The 21155-nt window shown below is 37.2% G+C and overlaps 1 protein-coding gene across 2 annotated transcripts in view; it reads left to right on the top strand.

The window, feature by feature from the left end:
• Positions 1-21155, top strand: part of grk5l (G protein-coupled receptor kinase 5 like) — a 73064-nt gene that overhangs the window by 41910 nt on the left and 9999 nt on the right. For both annotated transcript variants that reach the window (XM_065247543.2, XM_065247544.2), the window contains exons 4-11: positions 10100-10177; positions 10268-10365; positions 13472-13564; positions 15522-15585; positions 18967-19107; positions 20216-20406; positions 20498-20535; positions 20619-20708. In XM_065247543.2, the coding sequence (XP_065103615.1) occupies positions 10100-10177; positions 10268-10365; positions 13472-13564; positions 15522-15585; positions 18967-19107; positions 20216-20406; positions 20498-20535; positions 20619-20708 (793 nt within the window). The remainder of the gene's footprint in view (positions 1-10099; positions 10178-10267; positions 10366-13471; positions 13565-15521; positions 15586-18966; positions 19108-20215; positions 20407-20497; positions 20536-20618; positions 20709-21155) is intronic.

The following is a 21155-nucleotide window of genomic DNA, read 5'->3' as shown; positions in this document are numbered from 1 at the left end:
TTGTATTTGCTGCTTTTTTCCATGCTGTGACCTTTAACATGCGACATGGTAAATTCCCCTGCAAATTCCTCCGTTTCCCATTAACAGACCGACTGAAAGAACGCAGAGGCGCAATTCTAACTGATCCATTGCAAACTACTGTATCATCTGCAGTCAGTAAAAAGGTTAAAAGTTTAGCTATGTTAAGTTGCGTTATCATGTCAGTAAGCACAAAAAAAAAATATTTTTTTCTTTATCAGATGCTATGTGACTTAAAAATCTGTTTTTTACTAAAGTTTCGGTGTTAATTAAATTCTACCATAAAGAGACTTATAATGACTTTTGGGTAACATTTTCCAATAATGTTGTATTTGTTAACATTAGTTAATGCATTAGTTAACCTGAACTATAAATGAACAATTTTACTGTACATTTATTAATCTTAGTTCATTTTGTTTCAGAATTTACTAAAACAATAAAAAAGGTAATCGTTAAAGCCACAATATGTAGGATTTTCACCACTAGAGGTCTCTATTACACAGTAACCCAATAAGAAACGAAGCTTAATGACGTGATGAAGGAGAGTGGAACAATGGGAAATGTTGTTTTTACCATCCAGGGATGTATGAACTTCACTAATCATGTTTATGGATGAGGTAATTAATTAAGAATAAGATATTTTTTACCTATTCTTTTGATCACATTATTATGGCATCGTAATGAATTACCTGCGTGTTAGATGCTGTGTAACTGCCACTTCTGCAAGTGCAAGTAGGTTTATTAAACATAAAACGGGTAAATCCAAAAAGTGAAAACTTAGGAAACAATCACACGAGGACCAATCAGAAAACAGAACTAAATCGGATTACAAATATGAGCTGCATTTGAAACCAATGCAGCTGACTCATGAGGCAATAACTTCAGTGTCACGAAGGCGGCTCTAAGAAATGCATATGGACAGCCTTCATAGGCAGCGCAATGGAATTCTGTGAGTGAAGTTGTGATAACTAATCCCATATTTGAAAACTGCAATACCGATTTCTCACTATGATAGCAATCAAAAGTGTAAAAAGTGAAAACGATTTTTTTTCCCGAACTCGACCAATCACATTCCCCACGCACACACACGCATAGAATTGTGGGACAAGATGATGAATGTATCTCGGGAACCAAGAAGTAAACCTAACATTGGATTTGGACATGCCTTGATGCCTTCCTACCTTTGGAATGCTGCTTCCAAAACAGGGCTGCATAACGATTAAAGGGATAGTTCGGCCAAAAATGATATTAAACCCATGATTTACTCACCCCCAAGCTGTCCGAGTTGCATATGTCCATAGTTTTTCAGACAAACACATTTTTGGATATTTTAGAAAATGTTTTAGATCTTTCAGTTGATTAAATGTGAAGTTGGGGGGGCCACGACCTTCAAGTCCAAAAAAAGTGCGTCCATCCTTCACAAAATAAATCCAAACGGCTACAGGATGATAAACAAAGGTCTTCTGAGGGTAATCCGCGTGGTGTTGTTGTAGGCGCTACCGGAAGGTAGTTATTTACGTTAATAAAGTTTTAAATATGGATATTTCTACAACAACACCGCGTGGATTACCCTCAGAAGACCTTTGTTATACTCGCTGTCCAATGAAAACCACGTATGTCCATTTTGCAGATTTTGCGTTTTTTTTTTTGACGGATTGAATGTCCAGGTTCATTTCCATATACAGTATGCGTCACATACCTAAATGGCCAATGAAAAGTTGTAAAATCATGTCATCTGATTTTCACGTATATCCATTTGGTGTCAAAGCTGTAAATCACGCCGCGTATCTCCCACCTGTGAAGCATCTCGCTGGTCGCTTAAGTTTCATCGAAGCTCAGCACTGGATATAGCCGAATAAACATAGCCTGGTAAGACAATTACTTTCCTTCATCAAGGTAAACGTTTCCCCCCTAATGCCAGACGTACGTCTAGGAGTGACTAAATTATAGTAGGACTGTGCAAACAAAGTATCTGTCTAGCATAGGTGTTATTTACACCGGGGACGCTGGGGACATCCCACCACTTTTTGAAATAATTTGCTTAAAATGTTCTGAAAAATCAAGCGATGCTTAAGACTGGTTTTGTGGTCCAGGGTCACATATAGGGATGCTCATATCAGTTAATTTTCCCGACCGACAACCGTAGCTTCTAAACTGAACATTAACCGTTAACTTATAAGATTTTAATATGAAATTGTAATTGAGTAAAAATACAGTTGACAGTTGTCTGTGAACTAGTAAAAACAAAACATTTATTTTGAACTTGCAAACAGCAGCGACAGATCAACAACAGAACCAGGATTCATACATTATCAGATATTCACGCAACATTACCTTATTAAAAAGCACGCGATCGGTCCAGAGGATTAATATCCAAAGGGCAGATTGTCTCCGTTTCATCTACCACAGTGGTCATTTCTAAAGCAGGACGCTTTTCAGAAAGTTTTGGTTTCGCGTCGTCTTTCTCCGTTTGTGCAAAAAGAGAGATGTTTATGTTCAGGGTCAGGGGCCATCAGCGAACGTCTGTCCGGATGTGCGCGAGACAGACCGCGTCATCTTGCGCGGACACGCACGCGTCTCCGTTCAGCTTCCAAACACGCTAGGGGTGTGCAAAAAAATCGATTCACATTTGAATCGCGATTCAAGCATTGCCGATTCAGAATCGATTCATAGAATTCCAAAAATCGATTCATATATATATCTTTTTTTTAACTCTGTGTTACTATTGTCCTGAAATGAGTTTATCTCAGTATTCCCATAGATGGCGCGTCGAAGTCACTCTGACGCCTGCACACTCTTCTCACAGTGTTTCCCCACACATTGCTGTGCAGCGCTGCCCAGGTTAACTTCTTACACCCTGAAGCTATTTTGGGGATTTTCGCCTGGATTTGGCCTACCCAATTTCAAAAGCATCCCATACCCACATGCAGAAGTTTACATACAAAAGTTTGGTATCATTTTACAGGTAACCCTTTGAAATTACATAAAACACTGTTAAAAGTGCTCAACATGTTTTTTTCTAAAGTTTTTATTTGAAAGTATATAACTCTGGCCCTGGGTATCTCAGGTCCCTGCAGACAGTTTTGTTTGATTCCAGCAATTGTCAGCTTACAGAGGAAAAAGCAATTTTTTCTCTATCATAATCTATGCAAAAGTTATTTTACTCCAACTGAAGGGAGGAATAATACCCTTTTTGTATACAATTTCTGCCTAAAAACATTTGAAGTGCTCCCATAACCACATACAGTGGAATAAATGCAATTTCTTTATATCATTTTAAAGAAAACCCTTTGAAGTTACATAAAAAGCTGCTGTTTGTGACAAATATTGTTATTTATGTTGTTTTTCATATGATGAAACACCAAATTTTCTTTTTTATGTTGTAAACACTGTCTTTGATAGTATATAACTCTGGTTCTGTGTGCTCTAGCAGACTGCAGACAGTTCTGGTTGTTAGCAGCAGCAGACAGTAAACATCCAAAAAAAGAATGAACTCTTTAGCATGTCGCATTCAAAAGTTATTCTCATTTTACTAAAGGGTGTGAAAATACATTTTTCATATAAATATTAATTTTTTGTTTTGCACATATAATAAATAGCAAGGGATTATATATGCACACAACCAAAGAAAATGCTGTGGATGGACTCATTGTTTAGAGTAGGACCTAAGATAAAAGATGGTGTATCATTTGTGGCTATATGTGCTATCTGAGGCAGTTCACACTCAAGTTTCCCATATGTTTACAAAAGACCATTTTTTACCTTATTATTCATTCAGCGATTGTTGGATATGTGTTGATATTAGAACAAAAATAACGCTGTAGCCTTATTCCCGAGAGTGAGAGCTTTCATTTGATATAAGACTTGCCCATGTTTGTCATTTTTGAAAAATATGAAATATATAAATATTAAATGATATAATAAAATATTGGGGGGGTGATAGTGTAAATTAAGTGTAAATAACTTTCTTACAGTGAAAGATGTGTCAAAGTGATGCATATCTGCAGAAAGAAGAGACTCTAAGCTTTCAAACAGTATCTCATATGTGTTACTGGGGTCCATGACGGAGCATCAAAGATTAAAAGAATATTTTATATTAAGTCAAAATACGAAATTCTGGACCCGGGACAGGGTCCTCAGGGTTGAAGAGGTTAACAAGTGCCCAAGTATATCTGGCATGAAATTTTGTCTTTTTGTTTTTCCGTGATGATGACACTCTTTAATAATGACATTTTGTGTGCGACATAATGAGTTCGGTGTGCGTTCACGTGCTCTGTTTCTCAATGAATTGGGATGCGACGCGAACAAGCTTCGCAAGAGAGAACTAGAAAGAAAGGCACTTTTCCTGCTACTGCTCTATCTAATAGAAATAATAACCATTATAACACCAGTCACATTTATAATCTATAGACCTGCACTGTCTATCATTAATATACTATATTATTGTATTTAATAGAGTTTGATAAAAGGGGTCATCTAATTGCTTCATATAAGTTTTTATTTTTGCATAAAGACATAAAGTAATATCAAACTACATTTAATTTGTTGTGTTTATTTTCTTTAAAATTGTATATCTACTACAATCAGTCACATAGGAAAAAGTAAACTACATTTACATACTGTGAATCGTTTTTGAATCGAAAATCGATTCTGAATCGAATCTTGAGTCTAAAAATCGGAATCGAATCGAATCGTGAAATTTTCTGAATCGTGCACCCCTAAAACACGCATACAAATGATTTCTCATACAAATGATTACTTTATCAGACCGTCAGGGCAGCAATCATTTGTGTCATTTACCAGACATTCACAAATTAAAAAAAGAAAAGTGGCGAAATGTCTGTCGGCTCATGACGACACGCACCATGTATTAACAAATATTTTATTTTAACTGATATGTAATCGGTCTTAAATTCTTACCTTCGGTTAACTGTTAAACGGTCAATGTGAACATCCCTAGTCACATATGTTGCGTTGTATGCTTATGGTGTGTTTTCTTTTACATATGTCATTGTAATCATTGACTAAACGCGCTGCTGTTTTCTACGGTATGGTGCTTTGGCACTATTCGGTTGAGCTGGTGTTGCAGGGACAGTTACGTGTGTGCAGTCGACAGTGTTGAGGGTTTTATGCTGAATATTTTCTTGTTGTTGACTTGCCAACGCTACACCTTTTTGATGCGCCGTTATTTAATATTTTTCCCGTCCTGCTGTAATGTTTTTTATCTGATCTTTTCAACACAAACTGACGTCCCTGCTGTCTAGCACTACCATGTCAGTGTATTGACTCATTGTCCCTTCATAGCTTGCAAGAGACATTTAATAAATGTATAATTAATATTAAATAAACTAAGCTTATTTAACTAAGACGTGGGCTATTTAATAAACTGAGCGTATTCATCTGTCAATATAAAACGTGACTTGGCCATTCTAATGAATGATCGGAAGAACGAGTATCAACCACCGCTACTGTAAAATATGCACGTAAGTCCATTTAAACTCAATTTTGGTCAAATGTGGATTATATCATTACACTGGCAAGAATATGGTTACATGTTAAGATGCCGTACTAAGTATGACAACGCTACATTCAACTGCTTTTGATATACAGTGTTTTTTTCACTTCCTGAAAACTAACCATTTTGGACATGTGTAAGTTTCATCAGGCAGCGACGATATACATAATAATTAGACTTAGTGCACACTAATAAATTATGCAAAAAATCACTTTTATTTTGTATGCGATTAATCGCGATTAATCTCTTTCCAGCACTAATAATTATGTATATATAAATACACACACACACACACACACGCTTGCATGCATGCATATATTATTCGCAATTAATCGTTATGCAGCCCTATTGCAAAGTCAGGATTTGCACGATTAATCCCAGATGCACACATGGATAACAGAATACATGACTACAAAATAAGTGTACAAGACTTAGAAACACAGAACAGGCACTCAAAACTAAACAAAAGTCCACAGACATGAAACATAACTGTGACAATATTATAATGTCATATAAAATAAATGAATGTTTTCATGCCTATTACTGCGGGTTTGCATATACAAAAAATTTGTCTTGATGTGCTGGTGCAAGTACAATACAAATTTTACAAATATTATACAAGTATTAAAAAGAGAGTGGAACATTTACTGTAAATTAGTGAATTTTGACAGCCCTAAATAAATAACACTAACACTGTACAAGTATGCAATGAAGAAAACTGAGTAAGGTCTTGTTAAAGATTGAAATCAATGTGAAATCAAAATCACATAAATATCATTGTTTACATGTGACATACTCAACCAACAGTAATCAAGTTGTGATAAACAGTTTATTGCTGGAAAAGTAATCCTAATAAAGGATTGTTTAGAGCTGTAAAGCTAAAACGATAAACAAAGTTTTACAAAGAATTCCCGTAAGTGCTTTATTAAAAATATAACCTTAACATTTTTGGACAAAAGATAGCATTTTGTGATGCTCAGCATCACGCCCCCAAATGCCTTGGAAAAAGCGCAAGTTGTTTTGAACGCGGAATATTCCTTCAACATTCCTGCCTTCCGTCATTACTCACTGAACTTTTTTAAATCTTCCATCGGAAGAGGTGCCAAATGTGTTAAGGGGAATGGAAATCATACCTCTGTATGTGTCGAGGCACACATGCACACACAGTCCCCCACTATGTGATGACGTTCGGTGTATTTAGTGACGCTGCTGATCCGTGCTGTGGCGCTCCGGGACCTTTCGGAATCCTGCCGTGTTGACTGGATGGTTACCAAGCAACCTGAAGTCACACACAGTGGGTTATTAAGCATATGTGTATGCGCCTTTCGTACCATACAGCGGGGCGGTGTGACGCATATGCGGACACTTGATTTGTGTGAAAACCTATTTGCGGATACATATGCTTTGGTGTGGGCACAGGCACTTGTGTGTGTTCGGTTGTATGTGTGTTTGCATCATTCGGGGTGATACTGAGAGCGGGGCAGGTGGTCTCATGGTTAGTCTTGCGTAATGGGATCCACAGAGCATGAGGGCTGGACGGGGTGTTGATGAGGGTGTCATCAAGTCTTAGCCCCCCACACACACAATTGCACACGGGCACATTTACAGCCCTTAGGGAAAGGATGTGCTAGACCGTGTAGCTCATTCATTGTGTAATCACTCGCAGACTCAATTACATGATGTTTCTTCTCATTCAGCATATAGAAATAGATACCATCAGAATTGGAGATGACGGTTGTGTGATCAGTGGACGTCGTTTCAGTTTTCCCGCATGGAACAATAATGTATGTTCACTTTATACGTTTCATTTTGGTTGAGATTTTTGACCAAAGGCACACAGTCTGGTCTACATTAGTCTTGAATAGCTTGAATAATGACCTGGGGTCTGGATCACATCGCAGCTTATTTTTGCCAAGATCTGCCCACTTTGTGACAACCTACAGTTTTTTTTTTTCAGTACTGGTGAGGGGCAGGTTTATTGGTTAATACAATAATATATTTTTACTTTAAAAAATTATTTAAATGCAAACAACAGCAGACATTTTGTTCTGCTCATGAATATCTGTATAACTTGTTTACACAAAAACTCAAACAAATCTCTAAAGCCATATGTCCACCAAAGCATTTAAACTCATCTGAAAACTGCAGGTGCTTTTCTTAAAATGTCAACCAGCGTTTCTCAGCTTTGGAAGAGCCTTGGTTGCTATGCTACTTCTGTTTTGTTTTTCAGTAATTGTAATGATGCGTTCACACCAGAAGCGAATGAAGCACGAGTGATTTACATGTTAAGTCAATGCAAAGATGCGATAGACATCCTGTGGTGTGATTCGCATGAATGAGGCGGTGCGAATGATGTGGAGTGAATTGAGCATTAATGGCAAGTTGAAAAATCTGAACTTTAGCGGATATTTGCGCCGCGTTAACTAGGGATGCATAACGATTAATCGCGATTAATCTATAGCAAAATAAAAGTTTTTGTTTACATCATATATGTGTGTGAACGGTGTTTTATAATTATGTATATATATTAGGGCCAGGACTTTAACTCGTTATTTTTTGTGTAATTAATTAATCTTAATTAACGCGTTAAAGTCCTGGTCCTTAAACATTTTTAACGCATTTTAATCACACTTATTTTTGCACCGCGGAACATTATTCATTGGATGAGTTTCGGCGGACCGATTATACTGGAGCACCAACTCGCGTTCATGATTTCAGACAACAACAAACCACAGTGAACATGAACGAAGAAGCTGATGAGATCGCTTTGGTTGGCCCCGTGGATGGGAAAAAAAAAAAAAACAACGGATTGAAGCGTTGATAAGAACATGGTTGTGTGTAAGCTATGCAACAAGGAATTCACATATCACCGCAGCACATCGAGCGCACCGTTATCATCTCAATGCAAAACCTATAGCAGCTAGCGTGGACGTTAGCCCGATTCAACGACTTGGTTGAACAAAAATAAACAATATTTTGTTGCTCAAGCTTATGTATTCAGTCATTATTCATGGTATACTAAAAATCCATGTGAAAAAATTACTTCTCAATGTTCTCAGGTCAAATATTTGTATGTGATTAATTTCGATTAATTAATTACAAAGCCTCTAATTAATTAGATTATTTTTTTTAATCGAGTCCCGGCCCTAAAATATATATATATATATATATATATATACACATGTAAACATTTCTTAAATAAATACATGCATGTGTGTGCATTTATCTATACAAGTTTAATATGCACAGTTCACACAAATATGTGATGTACACAAAAACTTTTATTCTGCTATAGATAAATCGCGATTTATCGTTATGCATCCCTAGCGTTAACCAATCAGGAGATTGTTCTAGTAGTGACGTGATTATGACGTAGCGAGCGGAGGCAGAAATACGAAACAACAATGGAGGACAAAATCATTGGTACTGTTTGTGGACACCCAGAGCTGTACGACACATCTTAGTACTTTGATAGAAATGGGAATAAAAGAGATTTTGCTTGAAAAAAAATAGAGTGAGGATGTCAGACAATCTGGTAAGTTAAGTTGTAGAAAATGCTCTTTACTCATTTGAGACCACAACCTAGCTTAAGCCGGGAAATTGAGCGTGAATGATGCGAGCTAACTTAAAATGTTCAAGCGTCCAACTACGCGCAAATAGCGCAATTTATTTGCATCTGGTGTGAGTGCACATTAAGATTTTCACAGTAAAATATTTCTACTGCCGGCGACTGGTAAAGAATGGAATAATTTGTGCCCCCTTAATTTTTGTTAAATATGTTGGTAAAAATGCTTTGGTGGACACACTGCCTAAATGTCTATCAAAGGGTCCGCATACAGTGTGCATGACACAGATTTTGTTATCAGAATAGTACGGCACTCTATACACGCACCACTGGATTTTTGTAACCGTGCATATTCTGTATGCGTACTTTGTGCATGTGCATACAGGAAAATGTAGTATGTAGCCCAGGAGATACATCATATTTTGTCTTAATGCACATGCGTTGATCGTCTGATTACATGTACATTCAAATACACGTACCTTCCAACCGTGCACGTACATTTGCGTACAAGTTAAAATAAACTGTACTCCGGGCTTTAGCTGGCAAAGTGTGATATCCAAAACCTCAGTTATTCCAATTCAGTACCTTAAAAGCTTGTGTGGTCTTGTTTAACTGTACCCTCACCCGGAAGTTACCCAGCCAATCAGAATAAAGCTTGCCATGTCGAGAAAGCAAGCAGCTTTTCAGTTTTGTGTCAGCATGCCCCAGACAGTGATCAGTGAGCAATCTAATGACCTTTTAAGGCATGAATATAGTTTTTTTTTTTTGCTTACTGTAGTCAAGAATTCAAGCCTTTTAATATATACAACATTGATAGTGAACATTCACAAACATGCAAATCAAGTGACTAGTTCTGCTTCAGAAACACTCATTGTACTACCACAGGAACTAAACAGAACTTTCTCAGAAACTGTTTAAACAGTTAACCTATGCAACCTGTTTTTTATGGTTTATTTGTTTGTTAGTTGTCAGGAATAATCTGTTTGTATCTTGTCATTCAGGAGGACTACGAGGTGGCACCAGACGAGAAGAGGAAGAGCCGAGGAGATGAGATCATCAAGAAGTTTCTCACCAAGCAGGTGTGAATTGGTTTAACTTTCCCGTTGTGTATGTGTGTGTGTGTGTTGACTTTGGATCTTAAGTGCACTTGTATTTTGTTTCTCTGACAGTCCCCCGAGTGTGTGGATGTAGCCGAAGGTCTTGCTGAGAGCTGCAGAGAAAATCTAGAACTGAGCCCCTGCAAGGAGATCTTCAGTGACTGTCGCAAGTAAGACGCGCACACACACACACATTCTGGTTTCCATGTTTTGTGGGGACATTCCATAGACATAATGCATTTTATACCGTACAAACTGTATATTCTATTCCCTTCCCCAAACCCAAACCATCACAGAAAACTTTCTGATACTTCACATTTTCAAGAAACATCATTCTGTTTCATTTATAAGCTTGTTTCCTCATGGGGACCACAAAATGTCCCCACAAGGTCACAAAGATACTGGTATTCCTGACGTGATAATTACCAGGTACACACACAAAAAAAGTTTGCATACTCTAAGAGGTGGTTTTCCAGACAGGGATTAGGCCTTAGTTTAATTAAGAAATATAACTAGTTTTAATAAACATGCCTTACTAAACACATTACTTGTGTGCATTTTGATGCAAAACAAAGGGCACTGGTGTATTTTAAGATATGTCAGTGCAAGTTGTTTTCATTTTGGACAGCTCATACATTTTATTTATTTTAGTCTAATCCCTGTCCGGGAAACCGCCCCTTAGTGCATTATATAAGTAGGCGAATAAGGGCAAGGCAGTTATTTTTGCAATTTTGCCCAATGACGCTATTGACACAGAAAATATACATTACAGCTTTAAGACCTGATTTATCCCATTTGCAGGGTTCCCACGGGTCATGGAATTTCTGGAACATCATGGAATTTTAAAAAGTCAATTCCAGATGCTTTAAATGTTAGTTTCCATTTATCAAAATGTAATCCGCTCGTTAAGTTGTGACGCAAGGAATGCCATTTCCGGGCCCAGGTCTCCACTGATTTCAAGTGAGCCTACGTCTAAGCAGTCGTTTATTGGCATAGTTTACTCCTTTCAAGCATTTAAGCTAAATTTTTATAAACTCACGGTGTACGCTACATTATCCAGGCTTACGGCATCCTGGACATAGGTCATGGAAATTCAGCTTTTTAGTTAAAAGTCAGGGAATTTGACTTGGCTTTGAATGGAAACTTTGCATTTAAGCACTAGTTCCTTTTCACAAGACTTTTTTAAGATGTAAAATTAATCTTTGGTGTCCCCAGAGTACATATGGACATACGTTTTAAATCACAATACCATATGGATAATGTATTATAGCAAGTTAAAATTGACACATGTAGGTGTGAGCAAAAATGTGCCGTTTTTGGGTATGTCCTTTAAAATGCAAATGAGCTGATGAAATGCAAACGCTGTTCACAATAATGGTGGGTTGTTAAAATTGAAACTTAATCGGTTGTCAATTATTTTCTCTGTCTCTCTCTCTCTCCACTAAATGGCAGTGCCATTGTTGGGTAGTTGCATATATAATAAGATCCCCTTCTGACATCACAAGAGGAGCCACATTTTTCGCATGCTTGCAGAGAATGGTTTACCAAAACTAAGTTACTGGGTTGATCTTTATCACATTTTCTAGGCTGATAGAAGCATTGGGGACCCAATTTGACGATTTTCATGATATGTCCCCTTTAAAAGATTTGACCTTGGCTGTTCTTGTGTTACATTTCAAACCTTTGTGCTGTTTACCTTAAAGGGCGTGTTGCAGGTTAACCACCACTGTTGATTAATGGGTACATAAATCACTCAAGATATGTATATCATTTTTAAAATGTCACAAAAAAGGTCTTAAAGACCCTTTTTTTAATGTTTTTGGTATTAACGTTTTTTTTTTAAGCAATTCGGCGATGACGTCACGTTGGGTAGAAGTAGATGAAAGCCTCAGCCAGAGCTATAGAAATAGATGAGACATTTATTGCCGTTTTATTAATACTTACGTTTATAATATGGAAATCATATATACATAATAGGAAATATATAATGTGGTATACTGCAAAGTTACCCTGCTAATTATTATTTATGATATATGTGGAGATAAATAAAACTTTGCAAATCTGCTGATTCAATCCATTCATGTCCTGACCACCAGGCTAGAGAGTTTTAAACATCCTTAATCCACACTTACTAGTCTATCATATAATATCTAAAATATATTTTTATGTGAAATAAAAGGAAGTTTTGTTATATTGTTTATGCGATCATAACGAATCACACGATCATTTTATACACAGAAGCAGCGGTCAGCAGCTGCAGCGGGCTTGAATCCAACCGCATACTGCAATAAACAGGCGTTCGGCGGCTTTTTACATCAAAGGATGACAGGCTAGAAACCAATCACTGAGTGATCCCCGTATTTTTATAAATCCTGGACATGATTGGACCGGCCGAACGGGTTGAGCACTTTTATATTTGTTGAGCAGAGAGGCTGCATAGTTTGACCAGCGGGCTGCGGGAACCGGCCGCACATCAGACCGACAGACGGTGTTGCTAATAAAACTCACAATGTATAACTATTATCAGACCGGCCAACCGGGAAAGTCCCGACTCTCCCGACTGAAACTCCGCTACTGGCTGTAGGGAAATGTGTGCGTTTTGATCGGTGTTCGAGGCTCTTACCTCGCGACCAGATGTGACGACGTGACGCCTCACTCAGCTTCCAGGATTTGAGTCATGCTGCCTGAATTCGTTTGTGCTGAAGATCGCATACACCCATTTCAGCAGGATTATGGTCCCCCTCAAACCAGCATGCACGAGTATGTTAATTGTTTGTTTACTTTCTACACGAAGTTATGCTAAGGCTATCTGGCTTTCTGCCTATTTCTCTATACTAGCCCATCTATCTGTCTGTCTGTCTGTCTATCTATCTATCTGTCTGTCTATCTATCTATCTGTCGTTCTGTCTATCTAGTCTATCTATCTAGTCTATCTATATCTATGTATTTATCTATAATTTGCATTGATATAATCTGAATATTGTACTTTACTCATCTCTCTAGTCACTCTCAATGCTCTTAAGGCAAATTCTCTCCCCAACGTGACGTCATGCAGTGCGTTGAGGGGGAAAGGAGAATCCTTGCAAACCGCTGTACTTTTTCGTTTTTTATTCCGTTTTATGATAACCAACAACATAAAATACAATGGATAACAATTTAAATGTTTATTATCAACAAGCAAATTGCCCAAATTCGTGGAAAAATTTTACCTGCAAAACGCACTTTAAGAGATGCATTTGTGATTTAACACTCTCTGTGTTGTTTTTCATTTGACAGAGCTCTTCATGACTACTTGAGTAGTGCTCCTTTCTCTGACTATCAGAACAGTATGTACTTCGACCGTTTCCTTCAATGGAAGATGCTCGAAAGGTTGGTTGCATACTTGTTTATGTAGACATTAGGGATGGCGAAAACGAAAATTTTTCATGACCGGCCACCGAGCCTCATTGGCCGGTTGAAACCGGTTAACTGATAGGCCTATTAGTTTAAAATATGCTATGCTATTTAAAATAAACAGCCATTTCGAGCCGCGCCTGCAATTTCGCAACTCGCATCTCTCTGCGCTCTGCCTCCGGCTCACACACACACAGACCTCACAATACTTTTTAAATCCCCTACAGCGCGAAACATGAGTCCCGCAAACGGTGCCGTGCTTAGTTTCGAAATAGTTTAGGTACTAGGTGATCGCGTTGAACTTGAAAATAAAGGCGTTTGTGAAGCTCATTTGAAAATTGCCGCGGCTCATTTAATAAAATGACAGCTCAGAAGAGAGACTGCGCTTTAGTTTGGGGTAGTAATATTAAAGACATAGGATGATCATCATCACCTTTTCTGTTACCACTGAAATATAGATGTAATGTATTTCCAAATCTAAACCCATCTTATGCGGAATGTTGCCTAATAGACTGCAACGCGATAAAACCAATGGATTAAACGGGCACCTTCAGAATGTGTAAAAGCACCGGCCAAAGCAGGTCTCGTACTGTTTTTGTTCTAGAACAAATGCAGCAAAGATATTTAATGCTTGTATGAGGCATATAGGCCTACGCTGAGTTTTATTTATTTATGATGAGGTGTGTTCTAATTAACAATGCAATGCAAGTGAACGCGCAGTGCCGGCGCCTACATGCACGGACCGGTAATTATATACTCTGCTATATTTGCTTTTTATTTAATAAATACATGCATTTGGTTGATTAAACATTTATTAAAATTAAGATACAATTTATACAAAACGAAATTCACTTCAAAGAAATGCTTTCTACAAAGCAAAACTTAATAAAGTGGTAAAAATCATGGCTGAGGATTTACAGAAACAAAAATTACTCTGCACTTTACTGTTAGCCTAAAAGACATAAATGTTAATAATTTGGAACACAACCAGGAGAGACTTTAATTTTAATTATTGTATTACTGTATTTTATTTACTATTCGAATAAAGGAATTTATCAAAAAATAGCCTGTAGCATTTACTTTTCGCAAACCTTGTGAACATGCGAAACCAAAAGCAGTGACCTCGCACCAAATGTTTTTTTATTGGTTTATAAAGTACAAACACACCAGTTATGAAAAACTGAGTTTGAGGGATTTGTTCACTTCATACAAAAAGATCTTGGAAAGAAAGAGATGACTAACTGTAGTAGCGTTTAGTCCACTGTCTATAATAGCCTAATTTACAGATCCCTTTTTTTAACCGACAACCGACAACTTTGACCGGTTAACGTTGATACGGTCAACCATCGGTCAAACGGTCATCGGTTAACATCCCTAGTAGACATCTATTGGCACACTTTCATTATTACTGAAGCAATCGAAGATAGACTGCTTGCACAATGACTGTATAGATAGTATCGAAGATCACACCTGAAACCAAGTTTGCCAAATGGTTAAAAAGCAACATTCATAAACAAGCTTTTTTTTATTGATTGCATTTGCATCTTCAGTCTAGCTGGAGGAAGTTTGTATTGTAGCTTGGGCTAAACCAGAAGTCCTCCTTTTGTTTCATCTGGCTTGGTAGTATTCAGCCAAAATGGAGGTTCATACACTATTACCTTTAATGTATTTTATTATAAACAGCTGAAAGTGGATAGTCAAAAATCATGTTTGGTTTATGAAAATTTCAAGTTACTGTGCATTGAAGTCTATGCCAGATAACAGATTTATAAACTTGGCATAAGTGGCCCATATCAAGATTATAAACACACACACACACAAAACTCGACGATTGTACTTTACCCAGTTTTATATTTATAAGTGTGAAAATCACAGCTTTGTGTTTCCTGTTTTTGCTTATCTGATTGCCGATTTTGCTGATTTATTTTTTCAGACAGCCCATCACAAAAGACACATTTCGGCAGTATAGAGTTCTGGGGAAAGGAGGCTTTGGGGAGGTGAGGATATTTCTCAGAAGTGATCATCTGTTTTTATTTATTATGACTGCTGTGTTTACTGAATGTCTTTATGTGTTGGATTTGAAGTTTGATAAGACAGTCCATAGCTTTATATTTTTAGACCCAGACAGCACGCTTACTGTTCATTTACTGAAAGCAAGTCCATTCAGTTTGCCCAAATTAATATGTAAAACTTACAGGAGTTCGGGAGCCCAGATTGTTAACTGTCTTTAAAGGACTGAAAGTCTACACACATTTTCAATTTTTTGTTATTCTGCACATTCTACAGTACATATGTTAATGTAAAATTATTCAAATGAATCCTGTTTCTGTAGCAAAAAAATGGTTGAGCATTGTATTAGCAGAGCTAAAGGTCATGGGTTTGATTCCTATGAACACAAATACTGATCAAATAAATAACTTGTAGGGGCGGTTTCCTGGACAGGGTTTATCCTAGTCCCAGACTAAAATGGATGTATAAGCAGTTTAATTAAAAAACATCTTGCATTGACATATCTTAACATACATAAGTTCCATTGTTTTGTCTCAAAATGCACATCAGCGAGTGCGTTTACATGCACAGTCTTATGCCAATTATGCTTAATAAACTGATAATGTTTGGGGTCCTGTAAACGCGTAAAACGGTTTTCTTTTATCGGGTAAATTCCATAAACAGCGTTAGCAAAAAACGATCGGCACAGGTAGTGCGCTTTCGCGTGGCATGTAAACACCTTAACCGGCTTTCTCACGGTTTTGTCCATGTGCGCATGTTAGAAGCTCTTGTTACATTTACATGTTCTGCAGACATGTTCTGTTTTTTGTTTCCCATGTAAAAAACTTGCATGGTGTCTCCTGCATCTGCCATACTATCTTTTGACTGACTGTAGCTAGCTAAGTTAGAGAAGGTTGACTCGTAGCATTCAACTTAATTTCAATTGATTTAAAATCGAAATCGTGACACCCTTAATGTAAACGCAGTTGTCTGCATAGCCGGCTTATTGATTTGCATGTAAATGCATGAACAGTTTTGCATGTAAATGCTTATTACAGTTTTCTGTAAAAAGCTGATTTTTGATCGTATCCGCTTATTCTATGCATGTAAACACACTCACTAATGTTTTTTGTAAGGTACACTGCAAAATAGGGCTGGGCGATTTGTCCCTCTAAAAAAATCTTTGATTTTTGTAATACCTCGATTTACGATTCGATTTTATCCCACCCCCATTTAAAACAAAATAATTGCAAACTGTACATATATTTAAAAAAAAATATTTATTATATTTAATTAAATGCATCAACATAAAATTGCCGTAAATCCAAACCAACTCCACACGACTTAAGTCGAAGAGCATTTTTTTTGGAAGGAGCTGCTCTCTTTCGCCGGCTGTTTCTGCCATGTTGTTTGTGTATGCATGCGCTGCCCTCGGGAGAGGGGATAGGCCGGGTGTAGGCAAGTTCGGTCCTACAGAGCCGCAGTCCTGCAGAGTTTAGTTCCAACCCTAATCAAACACACCTGAACAAGCTAATTAATGTCTTTAGGAATTAGAAATCAGGTTAGATTATCAGTGCTTAGGCTAAAATATGCAGGACTGCGGCTCTCTAGGACCGAACTTGCCTACCCCTGGGATAGGCAGAGGACTGCACCGCAGGGAGCGTGTTACGGAAACCCTGAAGGAAGATTATAAAACGGGCAGTTCTGGTTCTTCATTCTGATTGGTTGAAACGCGTTCTAAGCCGTGATAAAATACACCGGTAACCTCACGGTTCAGACCACATTACATAAGTATCACTGCGCCACTGTTGCTGCGTACTGATTTATGAAAATAAACACCACAGTCTATAATCATATTTTTAATTTGTCTACAATTGCACAATTAATGGCTATATCCAGATAAATGTCAATAAATATTGTTGAGTCATCTCGTCGATAAAGCGTTGTCTGAGGAGTTTATAAGTCAAGTTCATACGTCCGCTATTATCCACTGGGTGGCGATCTTACCCAACTTAAACACTGACGCATTCACTCAACACTGAAAACACAGCGTGTAAGTTCTGATTGGCTCAATCTGATCTCTTACTACAGTTCATCACAAATATGGAATTATCTCCGCTTTTAGCTAAAAAATTTGAGAGGTGATAAGAGAACAATGAAGGTAGGATTAATGAACGTTTTTTTGTTTGTTTTTGTTAGAAAGCGGATGGTCTGTTCTTCATTTGATATTTTATGTTTATTTAAGAAGATAATTTTTCTGCAAGGCATTAAACTAAAACTGGGTGGCAACTTAAAAAAAAAAAAAAACGCTGACGGGGAAAGAGTTCAGCATGCTTCCAAGCATATTTGATCATCACTTCAACAGCACAATATAAATGTTAATGTATAAATTAGATAAATGGTGATTTATAAAATAAACACCACAGTCTTAAATCATATTTTCATTGTGTCTTTGCTGCATCTCTGTTGGTTGGAACTGCGCTCTGTTTCAGTCACACTTGATTCTGAGGAACTACTTTGTTTGGCGGAAGAGTAATATTTGTACTAATATAATTACAACTTATTTGTGTTTTATTTTATAAAATCCCGCATAAAACGAGCAAAAGAAATCTGCCAATGGGGTAAGCAAAAAAATCTTGAAACTTTTTCTTTAAGACTAAATTCAAGAAAAATTTGCTTACCCCATTAGCAGATTTTTTTTGCTTGTTTTATGCACAAAATCACTTAAATTTGATATTTTTGGTCTAAGAACTAGACTTATTTTCCTGGGTCGTTTTGCTCATCAAGAAAAAGCATCTTAATTTAAGAATTTTTTGATATTTTTACTGAAAACAAGACAAAAAAACGAAGAAAATGTTTTCTTGAAAATAGTAGTGTATCCTTTTAAAAATGTCCTAAAATGATAATCTTAACCCTGTCTGAGAAACTGCCCCGTAATGTACTTTAAGTCATTTTGAATAAAAGCCTTTGCCAAATGACTATATGTAGTCTAAATGAGGAGGCAAAAGCCTCTAAATGCCACCTCTGTCAAAAATGAGATAATGATATTAACAGAATTCTCTTAGCACATATTATACATTCATTGAATACTTTCATTTCAAATACACTAAATCATGCCCATGGGTCATTTAGAAATTCCTCTTTATTGGCAGAATCATGTTATCAGGAACAATACGATAAGGTTTCAATTGCTGCATTAGTTCATGTTGTAAACTAACTATCGACCATACTTCCACATAATTTATTCATCTGAGTTAATGCTCAGTTAAGTGCTTCTCAATTCCATGTAAAAAAGCCATCTATGACGATAAGTCAGACTGTCTCTTCCTTTGTAAGTGGGTTGTATTTGGCAAGAATAATAATCATAAAACCTGTACGTATGTGCTCAGGTGTGTGCGTGCCAGGTGAGAGCCACAGGTAAAATGTATGCCTGTAAAAAGCTGGAGAAGAAAAGGATAAAGAAGAGGAAGGGGGAGGCCATGGCCCTCAATGAGAAACAGATTCTCGAGAAGGTCAACAGTAGGTTTGTGGTAAGCAGAGGTCTTTCATTTGTTTGCTTTTTTCACATTTTCTTCCTGATGAACTCATTTCACCCTTTTCACAGATGTTGACCACACAGATCTCAGGTAATCTTATCACAACTGGTCAGCCGAGATAGTGCACTGTTTACACTTGGTTTTAAAGAAACAGTTCATCCAGAAATTAAAATGATACTTATTTCCTCACCTTTATATCATGATAGATGTATCTTATTATCTGAAGACAAACAGAGATTTTTAAAACATATCTCGTTGTAGGTCCATACAGTGCACAGGACATTTAGACACAATTTTTGGTGAATTATAACATGTCTATAAAACCTCCAGTGGCCACTTGTGATTGGATCTCATTGCGGGGAGTTGAAGCCTTGTACCTAGTTGGCAAAGCATAAAACCCTACATTTAATACAGTGATCTCTTGTTAGACAGAGCATTGCTGATGCCCAGAACACATTAGCATTCACACCACTAATTGTGATGTGGTCACATGCATCCACTTGTGACCGGATTACCTAATGCTAATGTTAAAAGCAGACATACTGTAAACAAAGCCTCTCTTTTATCCTGCTTTCTGTAATACATTCACTATATTTTAATTTTCTTGTATTTATACCATAGACTGTAAAAAAAATGGACGTAGTGTCCGTGACGTCACCCATAGGTTTGTAAAGAGCTTTTTTGTAGCCAATAGTTGGTGGAAGCCTGCCATTTTGGTCACCGTGCATCACTCACGGATAACCGAAAATGGGTAAAGAGACGGGACGTGGGTGATGCTGAGGTGGCTGGTTGCTAAAACCAAGCTGTGGCAGTTCACCAGTCACTCAAGGGGCCTAGCCCTTAATTCTGCCACAAGCAATGGCAGTGGCCCGACGTTGACGGATCCACAATTCAGTTCGGCAATGCATAATGTCACCCATTAAAAGTAAATGGTTTTAAAAGTAAAGTTAATGCTTTCGCCCGTGTGAATTTACCACTCTTGTTGGTTGTTAGAGATCATACGATGCAGGCGCTATATCCTATATACTTCCCCGTCCAATGGTATTGCTCCTTTGTGCATGTATTTAATCATCATCATTATTTCTCTCTCTTGCACTCGCAGGTAAGTTTAGCGTACGCATACGAGACCAAAGACGCCCTGTGTCTGGTGCTGACCATTATGAACGGCGGCGATCTGAAGTTTCACATCTATAACATGGGAACCCCGGGTTTCGAGAAGGAGCGTGTGCAGTTTTACGGTGCTGAAATCTGCTGCGGTCTGGAACACCTGCACAGAGAGTCTATCGTATACAGGTACACAAACTTTAAATGTTTTCAGCCTCATGAATTAATATAAAACCATGCAGTTGAGTGATAAACATTATCATTTTTCTTATCATCATAGGGATTTAAAACCAGAGAATATACTTTTAGATGACAATGGTAAGCCGAATCACATTTTCTTATTTTGGAATATTTCGTTTTTGTCTGGATTGTTTATTACTTCTCTTCACCTAACCCTAAAGGTCACATCCGGATCTCAGACTTGGGCCTGGCCATTAAAGTGCCTGATGGAGAACAGATCCGCGGCCGAGTGGGGACAGTTGGATATATGGGTACCAATATTCTCCTACTTTGTTAATTTTTAAATATTGATTTTTTTTTAAGGAAATTGAACTAGCGATTGTCTAATTTCTCCGTCGTGATGTATATCCGAATGAAATGGCTTCTGCAATGCAAAAAATGACTTTCTTAGTATTTTTGTCTTGTTTTTAGTACAAATATCTAAAAATGTCTTAAACCTAGACTTATTTTCATTTTGCATCAAGAAAATGCATCTTTATTTAATAATTTTTAAAAATATATACTTAAAACAAGTCAAAAATACCAAGTAAGAAAGTAATTTTTTGCAGTTTGAGACGAGAAATAAAAGATAGGACTTGAATTTGTCCTTTGAAAATTGAATGGAACAGTTTGATTGGTCAGTTGTTTTTCAAACTACTTTTATGTTTCAAACAGAGGTGGCAATATAGAGGCAAAAGTTTTACAGCTATAATTTTATT

Source organism: Paramisgurnus dabryanus, chromosome 11 (genome assembly GCF_030506205.2).
Source record: "Paramisgurnus dabryanus chromosome 11, PD_genome_1.1, whole genome shotgun sequence".
Lineage (NCBI taxonomy): Eukaryota > Metazoa > Chordata > Actinopteri > Cypriniformes > Cobitidae > Paramisgurnus > Paramisgurnus dabryanus.
This window is presented reverse-complemented; position numbering and strand designations above follow the sequence as displayed.